The sequence below is a fragment of the Rissa tridactyla genome, chromosome 2 (genome assembly GCF_028500815.1).
Source record: "Rissa tridactyla isolate bRisTri1 chromosome 2, bRisTri1.patW.cur.20221130, whole genome shotgun sequence".
NCBI lineage: Eukaryota > Metazoa > Chordata > Aves > Charadriiformes > Laridae > Rissa > Rissa tridactyla.
In genome coordinates, this window is record NC_071467.1 from 108,363,185 (window position 1) to 108,376,948 (window position 13,764).

General features: G+C 38.0%; 1 protein-coding gene across 1 annotated transcript in view; it reads right to left on the reverse strand.

Moving 5' to 3' along the window:
* Positions 1-13,764, reverse strand: part of CNTNAP2 (contactin associated protein 2) — a 1,192,916-nt gene that overhangs the window by 506,175 nt on the left and 672,977 nt on the right. The window contains exon 9 of the mRNA XM_054190578.1: positions 9,679-9,828. Within this exon, the coding sequence (XP_054046553.1) occupies positions 9,679-9,828 (150 nt within the window). The remainder of the gene's footprint in view (positions 1-9,678; positions 9,829-13,764) is intronic.

Sequence of the window (13,764 nt, forward strand, 5' to 3'; positions counted from 1 at the left end):
AGTGTTTTGGGAAGTCTGGTCAGTAAGAATGATGAAAATGAAATAAGTGCAAGAAGCAGACGAAGCATTTTCAAGCATCATTAAAGCTTGCTTCTTTTTGAGGCCTCATCTACTTGGAAAAAGATTCACAGGGAAATATCCTTAGTGCCATCTAGAGAGTACTTTTGTTGTTATAGATTAAAGAAGATTCTTCTTACACAAACATCATACACGCTGCTATTCTACAACACTATCTGGCTTGTTCTTATTGATAAATAAAAGTTTGTTTACTGAAGGATTTTCAGTCATTGTGTAATACTAGTCACATTGTCCAATCTCACTTGGATTTGTTGGACAAGATCAAATGATAATCATGCAGGTCTCAGTCCAGAAGCAGAGAGTCTGTAAAATCACTTCTCAGGATCATTCAAGTTATGCATACAGTTGGTATCACGGGTGATGAACTCAATGAGGCTAAGAGTATCTTTTATTGCCATGGCAACAGATCTAGTTTCACTTTTCTCCAGTTTAAAATATAACCTTGACAGAGATCATCATCCCTCAGTGTCCTATTTCTTCTCTTCATTCATAAACACAGGATATTTTAACACCTCTACAGTTAATATTTATCCTAATTGTCCAATCTCAGATAAATTGTTCTGTCTCGGGGTTGGGGAGGGTGGGGGGCGGAAAAAAAGATTGTGGCCATCCAGTGAATAAAATGAATAACAGTGTCTTTGACAGGACTCAGTAACCCACAATGGTCTAGCAGTTTGCTGGTTAACTATCAATTCCCTCCTAAAGAAATCATCAACATTAAATATCCAGTACTGTATTACCAAAACCCCGTCCACTCCAAATTAAACTGAAAGTAGACATACTTTGACACTGACAAGGTATGTTAATGCCCTTAAACTGGGTTGTAAGTCGGTTGCCATCAGCTATCCACATGGGAGATTTGTGCACTTCTAACTTGTTACTTCCCACTGCAAAGTATTATACAGGTAAGTTCAGAGCTTTGCTGATAACAGAAAAACATTCTGTTTCAGCTTCACAGTTCCATTTTGCCAATTTATGCAGATAAATCAGCTCTAAGCCACTGACTGTGAGATTCAATAAGTTCTTTCTTTGGAAAGACATAAGCCCTTAAAATCTACTTCACGATTTACAAAAGCATCACTAATAAGTGTTCCTGTTAGAGCCCTAGACTGCCGCTTTTATATGATGGGATTTGTTGTCTTCAGTGAAAGGTGATAATAACAACCTGGGACTGCAGGCATGCAAGGATTTAACTGACAGCCTGCCCTAGACACAAAGGGCTACCTGCAGTTTGTTTATATAGTAGAAGCAGCAGACAGTAATTATAAATTTCATTTTAGCTCCAGTCACGTTTCATACATGAGCCAGTACTTACAATCAGCACTGAGAATCATTCTCAGCTCAGACCATACAAGTCAGGCAGGCCTCTTAACTGACTAGCTGTATTTTTGCTCTACCTCCCACTTTAAAAAACACGGTATTTTGGTGAGTTCTGGAACATACCCTGATTTTTTTTCTCCTCTTATGCATTTATGACTCATTAAACCAGATTTCCAAAGTTATTCATGTTTACAATTATATGGGTAGGTAGATTTTCTGAAACATGCAAGTCAGTTGTCTGACTACCACCACCAGAATCCACGGCAGGTAGGCATCTCCTTGCTTAGCGTTGTTTACAGTATTAATAGGTCACCATTTACATAATTAAAACATTGAAATGCAATTGAAAATTTGTCTCACATTTAGAGGGGGTGTGAGGAAAAGGGGAGGCTGAGGTAGGATCTATTATTTTTAAGAGGAAAATCACAGAGACTTTAGCACTTACAGAAAATCCAATGAGAAGCACCACTAAGTTACTCCCCAAAACAAGAAAAGCCTCTGAAAGCAATATAAACTATTGATAGCACCAAGAATTTTTCTTTTTTTTTATTTATTTTCTTTTCTTTTCTGTAGGTGTGTTGAATTGTGGCTGTGGACAATAAGACCATTCATACACCTAGATGCAGAGCCAGGATACTCTTGAAAAACAGGTTAAGTTGGCAGAAGTGCTATTCAAGTACTAATTAGCATTCTCCATAGGAGTATGATTATTTTCACACACTGGGAAAGCATATGTGTTTATTTTTCACAACACAATTCAACACACTCACACAGAGATATTAGTGATTCCTAATGCTATCAACAGACTATATTATTTTCAGTGTTCTAAAACCATACAGCTCTAATTAGTACTGTCTAGTGATTAGTACTGGTTAACTTTCCTCCCAACATTCACTACTTGTTGAAATACCTGCCCTTCCCCTCCTACAGGCACTTTTTTCAGCTATTGGTACCAAAAACATTGTAGCTTGACCTACTAAAGCATTAGCAAGAGGGACATACAGGATATCGGTATAAATGTCTCTTCTGACTGTGTCTCCAATAGCTCTCTTCTGTATCTTCACCAGACATTTTCTTCTCCAAAATTTTTTGTTTTAGAATAAGTATTACTAATTTTTACAAGCCCTTCTCCTTTCCCTTTGAAGTCAAGAGCTATACCATGTAGAGAATTTCCTCTATTTTTAGTTGAATTTTCTGTAATATTCAGAGACTTTATAGAATATGCTTCTGATGGAGACTCAGGCAACAATATGACTACTGTATTTAGTGAAAAAGGAAATAAATCATATATACACACAGAATTAGAGACAACAGAGTTCCATTAGGTCATTTTACTCCTTCCCATGTCCATGCAGATTTACTCTCTATGATACATGTTCTTCCTTATTCGTTGTTCTTTCTTGGTTTTAAATGTCAACAAGAGAAAAGAAAATGTATTGAGAAATTTGTTGTTCTGTAATCTGCTGCACACAGGTAAGTGCTTGCAAGTAAATAAAGCTAAACAGATTCAATTCCTTCACTATTTTTTTGAGAAACTTCTAGATATATACTCTGTGGCTAACATCTTCAACTTAGCAGGAGATTTATGTTGTATAACAAGGAGAGTACATCTCAAAACTTCATTCATTCATTTTTCAGCAGGCAGACATTTCTCATCTCTAATATGCCTTTGCTGAAAAGCTGAAGTTATTCCAGCAAGACTCATACTCCCATATATCCATTCCTAAACTCACATTATCATACATTTGATCTTTTATTTGCTTGCACAAAGTATCAGCTTTCTGCCTGCACCTGTTTTTCTTCAGGAGATCAATCTATCTCCAGTATTTCTGCTTGTACTGTTGCATACAATGTGTTGGTGGATTGGCATATTATAAAATCACTAACAATACTACTGACATTACTGAAAACGAAACACAGAATGTCAACATTATTTTGCCTAGTCTCGTTTGTCTAACATTCAAATTATCTGAATGAAATAAACAAAACTTTAAATATGACGAAAAAAGCATAAAACTCAAAGAGCTAATGTGCAATGTTGATCGACTCCCTTCAGGTTGATCAGCTGTATAAATGCAGTATGAATTCAGCTGTGTTTCATGGTTCATAGTGGAAGAGAGCAGTTGAGATAATAAAGAATTTGAATCACGTATTAAATAGCTGAGAGAGGCTTATGTGCCTATAATTGCCTGCCAACTTTTTTTTTTCTTTTTTTTTTTTTCCTTACTACAAAACCACTTTCTTACTTTGCTCAGGTTTACACATTCTTCACTCATCTATTGACTTATAAACATCCTGGATTTAACAATCCAAAGCATGAGGGTTGCTAAAAAATACAGCCCATTCCAATTCTTTTATTCTCATTTCTTGTGTTTATCATTATTTTGTAGGACTGACCTGGAAGGATTCCTGAAGATAAATGCTGAAGATACAGAAAATCACATTATACTCTGAGTTATTTTGAATTTGCTTTGTATTCTCCCCATGGATTTGTATTTGACCTTACAGTAGAGCTATGACCATGAGGAGAAAGATTTCAAAACACAATGAAAGCACCCTTTCCACAAAAAATGCGAATTTGACTATCCGGTTTCGTGGTCATACCTGCAACAGAAACAAATGGCCACCAAAACTAAAGCTCTGACATATTAAAAATCTGATCAACATGCAGAAAGGCAAATACAACCCAACATCATTGTTACTTATGGACATGTGTGAGGCTGCAGGCTTGAGAGAATAATGTCAGCAGGGACTTTAGTTTCCTTTATTAGGTAACAGATAACCTGAGTTGCCATTGGCTGGGTCCCATTCGTTTGTCACGTAGTATCTAATAACTCCACTTCAGTTTTGCTGAACACATTTGATTTTGAGCTACAAAAATCCCATGCCCCCTTTCTGTCTCATAATACTTGTGATTATGATAGCCTGCATGCTTTTGAAATCCCAGTGACACTACCGAGGAAGTCTGACCATGACTATAACAGCCGTTAATGACCAAACAATAACTTGATAAAACTTGATAAACTTGAAAAACTTGATAAAAAACATGTAGGCACACCACTCAAAGGCTTTGGTTAGACGACGGGTTTTAAGAAAGGAATATTCACACACAGAAGACCCCAGCACATGTGAAACAGAAGAAGGTATTTTTTCCTCTTTTGCTTTACTTCCCTCTTCCCTTCTCCTTCCACCACCTCTAATTCCATGAGATTTTAGACCAACGCAACTCTCAGAAACAAAAGAATTCTATTCCAGGAACAAGACTCCACACAGAGTGCGTTCTGTACAGTTGTACAGAAAGGAAGGTCTTTTTATATGCCATAGACTGGTGTCCCATAGGAAACACTGCATAGTCCGCTCATCTTAGCTTGTCAGAAAAAGCAGCACACAGTGGATTGACAGATGCTCACTGCATACCTTTGTTCTCAATGAAGATTTACCATTCATACTAAAAACCCTCCTATCCTTAAGCCAGGAGAGGGAAAAAGGAGAGGGAAAGTAGACGCAATTAAAAAGAAATGCTGTAAAATAAAAACAAGTCAAAATTACATCTCTAATCAAATATTTCCTCTGGGTACTAGGCAGCTATTAGGTGGTTTGGTGCAAGCTTAAGACATCTCACAAAAGCCCCTTATCTCCAACAGTGCAAATGAGGTTAATGGACTCATTTTCACTCTGTGATTCACTTTCTCTGTTCTGCTTTTTTGTTTTACACAGATAATTGGAAACAACAAAGAAACATCATTCTCTGGAGCTTAGTAGGGAAAGGAAGTTCACTTCTTTCCAAAAACCCAAATTCAAGACAAGAAAGAGAAGGAAAATAAAACCAGTGGGGAGAGAAGAATAATTATACAGAAGGGTAATAGGCAATTAGCACCCACCCTCCCACATACACCCGCACACATTCACACAATCTACAGAAATGCCTGATCTTTAGCACAGCTTCCCCAAACTCTTAGGCTTGAATAAAACATCATTGCTGTTTGTCCCTTGGGAGGATCTTAGTAGTGCTGGCAGACAGCACAGGAGAAGCACAAAGGAAGGGGAAAAAAAAAAAGACTCTAACACTACTGAACATGATTTATTCTCTGCCGGAGAAATAAAGAATCCTCTAATGATTTACTCTTATGATTTACTTACAATTTTTCAGAATTAGAAAAGTGTGTTCTATAGGCAGAAGTCACAAAAGATTCCGATTTCCACATCTCCTTTATTCAAATACCGCTGGACATGTTATAAAAATCTATGTTTGGTGGTCATTGACAAGCATTTCTATTCAAATGAATGAATAAACTAAGGAATAATCATAACACGTTTACGAAGTAGTTCCGAGGAAGCGTCAATCAGGTTTGGTTTCTCTAAAAGGCCAACTTTCTCCAAACGGTAGCTGGAGGCTGCTACTAGACAGGGAGGTTGACTAACCAGGCCCAGGACATCACTCTCTGTCCACACGAGTTTTGTGAATGACTTTGGTGTCCACACAGTGTTCAACTGGCCCTTACTGTACCCACGTGCATGCACAGAGGGAGGGAGCACTCTGACTCACAGCCTTGTTCCTGCCTGTGCCAAAATTTCTAATGCCAGGAGTAATCACACAACTGTCCTGCGTCTCTGCATTTCCCCAATTATTTATGTAGTTTTACTGGACTTAGTCATAATCAAGTTCTAATAGAAAATACTGTGAGTAAAACTAAGGACTTTTTCAGACATCACCGCAAACCCATCTGTGTAAAAGTCAGCTTAAATTTCTGATTTGTCCGGAGTGTTTTAACATTACATTTGCCATAGTAATGTTCTTCTTACCCACTCAATCTTTAATCCATTCCCAATTTTTGATAGATTTCCTATGTTATTATAAAACCACTATTATGGGATATTGCCAATGCGAAGTTGTGCCAACATATGATAATGATAATTTTTCTGAAAAATAGACACTGTCTCAAAAATTCCCATTCAAGTATGTGGTACTTCTCTTCCAGTAAAAGCTGTAGTTATTTTCACAGAAAGGGTCTATCTAGTGTCTGCCTTACTACTTTGAGGCAGCACCTATTTTACTGTAATTACTTTTCTCTTTAAATTCTCCAATATATTTTTGAGAAAATATTGTACTGCAGCACCAAAATGCAACCTTTAAATCTTTTCTTCAGCAAAGACAACACCATTGCCTATATTACATATTTGCTATATTGACACCAGGAGATCAGAATATAAAGAGACACACTTGTTTTGAAATCAGGGAAAGGGAAAATTTTGAGAACAAAACATTTGTATACACGTGGTATCTCTTTCAAAGATGAAATAGGAAAATTTAAATCAAAAGAGTATACATGTTCAGAGCGTTCTATAAATGCCATACAAGCTCTCCAAACACAAATTCAACGGACTGAGCTTTCTCAGTATTTTGCAAGATCAAGAAATACAGAAGTGGGTTGGGACAAATATAGTAACATTACTATATTTAAAACTGATCATTTAACTTCTGCATCTGTGATATAAGTTTGAATGTTAATAATACAAAGGTTTAATAGTCAAAATACCTGTAACTATTGTATTCAGATCTCTATCAAAGAAATCTACTGGGTTCCTTTTCTCATTGAAAATTTATCATCCCCGAAGAATTGATAATGCTTTCTGCTAGCCATCTAACAGTTCGCAAAAAACCAAACATACTGTCCTCTGAATTCAAGAGGCAGTTGTCCCTTTCCTAACCAATTATGCAAATTTGCAGAAAAAAAGTATTTGACATTGTCTTATCTGAACTTACTCCTAATGAAACTAACGAAAATATCTTCTTTGATGACAGTTACTAAGTGGTGCAAATGTCTGAAGTTCCCCACTATTCTCACCTCTATATACTCTTCTTGCAAATATTATTTATTAACAGCCATAACTTGGAGTGCTTATAAAGAAAAATAAGGAGGAACACATACATATAGAGGAATTAGAACAAAAATACCTTTGCCTCATATAAAGAATATAAAGATTACATTCCTAATATGCATCCAAAAGACTGACTTTAAATTGCAAGTAATCTCTGATTAACAGATATAGATAGCAAAATAAATAACATATATATATAGCAATATTCATGTGGGAGTATACTAAAATAAATGAGCTCCTCAGATCCAAGTCAGAACTAAAGCTTCCTCAGATTCATGGCTTGAGACAGTTAAAATGCAAAAGTACAGTGTTGCAGATTTTCTAACTTCGAAACAAAATTGGACATGAAGGTTAGGACACTGCTATTCTTTTGATACACCTTTAGAAGACCTTTCAGATTATAAAAGACAATAAGGAAAAACAAAAAACCCACAGCTTATGCAAAAGGACCATGTATTTGGGTGAACAGATGTGAGAATGACACTTCAGGGAATTCGTGATTGCCTTTCATATCCCACTAGAACAATATCTACAAGCACAGTTTTTTATGAAGTATGCTGGGATTATAAAGTACAGGTCAACAATTAGAAGTCAAGCAGATTTCGGAATCCAACTGAAATGACAACAAATCAACCTGTATTTTGACTGAGAAAGGGTATAAAAACTATCTGGAGAAACTAGACAATCTACCCCTCACAACCAAAGAATCATAGGTAAAAGCCATTTCAGAAAAAATCAATCAGTCTCTCTCCGGAAAAGTAATAATGGTCTGGGGATTTTATCTATCAAAATTAACCAAATTTTACACTGGATGTATTATGTAGTGCTTTTGTTTTTCATTTTTCTCCTATGTGTACTCAATAACTTTATTTAACGAGAATGTCTCAGACTCTTTTGACAAATTGAAGGTGGTACGCTTTGACGACAAAATAATTTTCAGGCTTTAGCGTGTGACAACTGGCTATACTAAAACTCTTATTTGAGGCAATATGCTAAAAAAATCTATTCAGGACACTACCTCAATTAAGGATACTAAAAAAGACACAGGTTGCAGCAATAGGAAGTTTAACTCTTGTGACAGATCAACTTTAATTCGGTAATATTTGTCTTAGAACTGAGATATCATCATCACCACAATGTTTCCTGCAAGTGTGTGTCATCAGTATCTGCAGGACTATAATCTATTTTTAATTAACTATATATTAGCTTTGTAACATTATTTAAACACTGGTTTCCATATGTATTTTAATGATTCCACTGATAGCAGATAATGAAATGAGAATAACCTTGAAAGGATTTTTTCCCTTTCTACTTAGAGTACTTCATATGCCACTAACTTTTCTATCACTCGGGTAATGTTATGACTATTTATAGTATCACATTTATATTTTATTTTGATTAGCTATGCACCTTGGAAGTTTGGAAAAAAATCATCTTTCAACACTGATAAAATTTATTTTTAAAATTTGTGTTCTCTGCCTGAAGCTTTCATGTGCAACCTCACATGTGTGCGACACTTCAGAAATATAACTTGCAACTTTTTTTTCATCACAGCATTTGAGCTTACTGAGAATTCTGCTTAAACAAGGATTGCAGGTCACTGCTGAATTGAATTTTTGTAAAAAAAAAAACTAGCTAGCAGTATGAAAAAGAATATTTACACTTGTGTTAAAAACCCCTTAATGACCTTCCCCTATAAGATAGCAGTGTATCAAAAATATGTTTTGTATGCTAAAGAGGCTTTTTAATATAGAAATTTAAATATATACTTAAAAAATCCAAGAGTTTTGATGGCCTTTTTTGATTTTCATAAATGCTAACATAGGACAGCAAGAGGAATAAACATTCAAGTCACAATTTGCAAGAACTCTTTTTAGTATATCGTCTGTCAATAGACAGAAATACTGAACAATCTTAGGCTTCAATTTATGAAAGCTTCTTAATTACCCACAATCATGACAGCTTTTAAAAAAAACAGTAAAAGGTTAAGACCTGTCCTGAAAAATTATATTTTTTTGTCTTCAGGTTTCCAAACTTGAAAACATAAGTTTATCTCTCTTCTCAGTGCCATTTAATTAAACCACTGACGGAAGGCTGCCCTTTTACAGAATGGTGTCTGAAATGTTCAGAGATGTGGGAAATTATTCCAAGTTAGATTGACTCTTGTACGGAACTTCTCAGGGCTTCTTTTGCAAGGATGAAGAGGTGTAAAAAGATTCTTAAAAGTTAAATTAAGTTCAGTATTTTACTTTTTGATGAGCAGCACCTAGCCATTGTAGCCATATTAGCCATATTGCGATCAATATGAATGAATTACATCCTGAGCTCCATTTCACCCATTACATAGATTATAAGACAACAGCACTTGAAGCAGATATATGTTTTGATTTTTTTTTTTACCTCCAAAGAAGTATTTCTCTCCAGTCTTAACTTGTAGAGGGCTGTTTGTTCGAACAGCTGAAGCTTCATCGCCGTCAATGGTAAGGACAGCAAAATTTTCCTTAGCTAGGAATCGGACTTCATGCCACTGCCCATCATTGAGACCAGAGCCTAAGAAGAACAGAAAACATTGCCACGTTTTACTTAGTCCAATATTTATTATCTTAAGTGTTTTGTGTTTCCCTCCCAGGCTCAGTAAGGTTTAATACAAGGCTACTGCATAAATTAAATAATTTTAGTGTAATAACAAGGCATTGTTATTAAAGTAACTATTACCAAAAAAAGTAACATTGTATCTTAAATACAAGTCTTGTAACTACGAAAGTGTCTACCCTGTCAGATATAATTATATCTAACTACAGATGTTATCACTCACCTTTCCCATCAAATGGCCATATTCTACATTTTATTAATAAAGAATATCTCTTCATTGTTTCCATGATCAAGTTCAAAAGGAAAAGATACTGATTAATCCATTTAACTATAGTGAGTAACAAGCACAAAGGGCACATTATGGTCATGATTGCTACCTTTATCAAAAGCTAAATATTTCCAAGAAAAGGGAAAGAAAAAATAGGAGGGGCAAAGTTTCATGTGGAAGGTGAGTTCATAGCTAATCCTGTCACTGGGATGTGGGGCTAGTCACAGGAGATGAAGATGTTATCACAGAGGCGCTGCAAAACCAGAAAATGTTTGCCAAAAACCGCAATCTTAGGGGAGCACCATCCTCCCAATACTGACAGCAGTGAGGCAGACAGATCTGTTCATTCATTCACATCGTTGAAAAAAATCACCGTTTATATACTTCTGACATTGTCTTTAGCAGCTGGCAGAAATCCAGTTTGCCTGCCATGTTAGACTGCCACTGAAGAATAGCAAAAGAGTACTGGTTTGTTCTGGTCGTAACTGTGCAGGCTGGTTATGTTGGGTCAGCAAGTTAAGTAGCACTCTAGTAAAAGTAAGTTCCAAGTTACCTCTTAAAAGTGACGTGTACTCCACCTAGATGAAGGTGCTAAGTCACCTTAGAAAAATGCCATTTGCCAAAATAAACCACAATGCAATGCAGTAAAGTTTCTAAAATTAAGTGGGATGCACAAGATCAGCAGAAGTATAATGGAAGATAAACTTTCCAAATATTCAAAAGAATGTTATCTTCGATGAACAAGGAATAATATTCATGGCAAACAGATACACCTATACATTTAGTGAGTATTTTTTCCCACTGCTTCTACATGCTTGTTTAAGATACAAGATCAAGTCCTGAAATAACATGGAGTGTTATATCTTGGAATATTCTTGGAATATTCATTAGTGTGAATAACAGTGGCAGAAGCCCCTTAAAAAAAGTATCAGTAAGAAATGTTTCTACCAAAACTTCTTCAGTCTAGTGTAAGAACAGATGAAAGACCTACATGAGATGAAATACTAAACATGAGAAAAGTTTTCTTTCTGTTTGTGAGCTCCTTTTTCATTTTCATTACATTTGACAAATAAAGAAAAGGAAAAACACACAATTACAACCCAGATAAAATTAATTTCTACTGATAATAAACGCAGAAAGGAAAATAAAATACGCCTCCTTGTAGTTCCAAACCAAAATTATTACAGTGTGTGTTTCTACAACTGAAGTTTAACAGAACATACTTAAATCCCAATTTTCCAGCTCAAGATGACCTATCATTAAAAGATCTATGTCAGCCTTTATTGAGATATTCAGTATTTGCCTTAAACTGAGTAACAATGATTAGAGACTTCTCGACAAAATTAAAACTTGGCTAGTAAAACACGAGGGATGGGAACGGCAGCACGGGCTGTTCATCAGTGAGTCCAGAGGGAGGCAGGTCTAAACTGTCTCTGCAAAGGGGGATATTGCAGAAACCAAGAAACAACAGCACGAGGCAAGAAGGCGTCAGCCTACCTCGCACCACCATTTGTATTATATCAAAAGACAAACTGCGACTAGAGAAATGACGCTGCACCTCCAGAGGGTTCTTCCAAACCTGTCCACCTCCCAACAGCATCCAAAATGTCACTGGTTTTCTCTTGCTCCTGGACTGGATTTGCAGTGGTGTCTGATGTACTTTACCTGGCAAATGCTTCTCCTTGAAGCCTTCACAGCAGTAACTTTCAAGGCCACTGCTGTTCGTGCTTTGATACACATTTTTGGAGATCATTGACCAAATAGACAAAGCCTTCTAGCCAACTTAAACCAAATTAGATATGAACATGCACAGAAAACTCTACCCGGTGCAGGTGCCCCAATGCCGGGGTTCTGCCGGCCCTGTGAGGCGAGGCCAGGGCGGGCTGGCCCGGGCCGGTTCCAGTCAGTTCCAGCCGGCTCCAGCAGCCCCAGCGCCGGGCACGGCGGAGCCCCTCAGCCACGGGGCGCCGCTAAGAACGGGCAGAGGCTGCCCGGCGGTGAGGGGAAAAGTGTGAGGAACAGCCCTGCCAGCCCCGAGGGAGAGCGGGAGGAGGGGCTCCGGCCGCGGCCCCTGCGGAGAGCCCCCTGGATTCTCCTGAGGGGGCTGCGGCCTGTGGCGAGCCCCCGCCGGAGCAGGGGAACAGCGTGAGAGCGCGGGGGCGGCAGAGAGGAGCTGGTGTGGGCCGACCGCAGTTCCCGCCTCGGTGCAGAGGGTTCGGGTAGAGGAATCGGGAAAGAAGGAGTGAAGGGAGAGGGAGGAGGAAAGGTACTGTTTTAACGATTGTCTTTGTTTCCTGCTCCCTATATCTATTTTAATTGGCAATAAATTAAATTAATTTTCCCCAAGTCCAGTCTATTTTGCTTGCAGCCATAATTGTTACGTGATCTCCCTGTCTTTATCTCGCTCCACGAGCCTCTCAACCTTATTTTCTCCCCTTGTCCTGCCGAGGAGGGGGAGTGAGGGAGCGGCTGGGTGGGTGTCCGCCAGCTGGCCAAGGTCAACCCACCACAAGTGATGGAGCTAAAGGCAGATGATTATGCCATGAAATTAGAAGTTCACTGTGTTTCTTATAACAATCCTTAGTTTGCCATCCTCACCTCCTGAAGATATTCTTTCATAAAAGAATGAACTGATGGTACTAATGAGAAAAGTGCTTTAAACTGAGTATCGCAGGAGACGCAAAATAATTAAGTTATTTTAGTCTGTATTTTTTGACGGCATATTTTAGTCTGGTCTGTACCCACTAAATAAATTAGTCTCATGTTGTTCTTGTACGACATATTTTAAATAACACTAGAACCGGGACTGGAACCATATATGCAGGCTAAAGAGGCAATCTCAGGCATCAGACTATGTAGCTATTTACTCCGGCATGCTTTACTCCCCCACTTCTCCCTGTCAGAGAGTTCAGCTTCCTCTTTTAGGAAGCATGAGGTGTAAAAAGAGAGAGAAATTAACTCAGCTCAGCTTCTCCCTGAGCGAATAGCCTAAATACTGCAAAAAAAAGAAAAGCAAGCCATCTTTTCCACCACAACCGATTCGTGGAGTCCCACCACACTTCTTTTTTTTTTGGGGTGGGAGACACGACTATTTGTCCAGCTCAACATGGATTTCTGCACATCTTGGAAAGCCCCAAAACATTCTTTCTTAAAGCACAGAAACAGGTGATGCTATCTGCTGAATTAACGAGTGAAAATGGTGCGCAATATGCCAGTCTAAGAAGTGCACAGTTAGTTATCACTAGTATCTGTGGTATGTTCTCCCAGTGTGCCGTGAGAGGAAAACTCCCCAAGCTCACTAGCACCGCACTGAAAAGCTGATCGCTGCAATGACTCAAAGCAAGGCGCAGGCAGAGGAAAAGTGGATCGGCAGAGCATGTGGATCTGCTGAGCAGGCCAAGTAGAAATCAGAGCATGAGAAGGGCTGCAGGCTCTGTTTACCAGCAAAAAGTAATTCCATGCATTCCCTCAGTGTGCACAGCATTTAGCAAAACACGGTAAGGGGATGTGCTGCTCTCTGTAATGCTACAGGCATGACTGGAGAAGCAGTGGTATTTTGCCTGTATTAAAATATTTGCCCCTACAAGTTGGCATCGTTCCTGTCAGCTCCTGAAAGATCACACTCT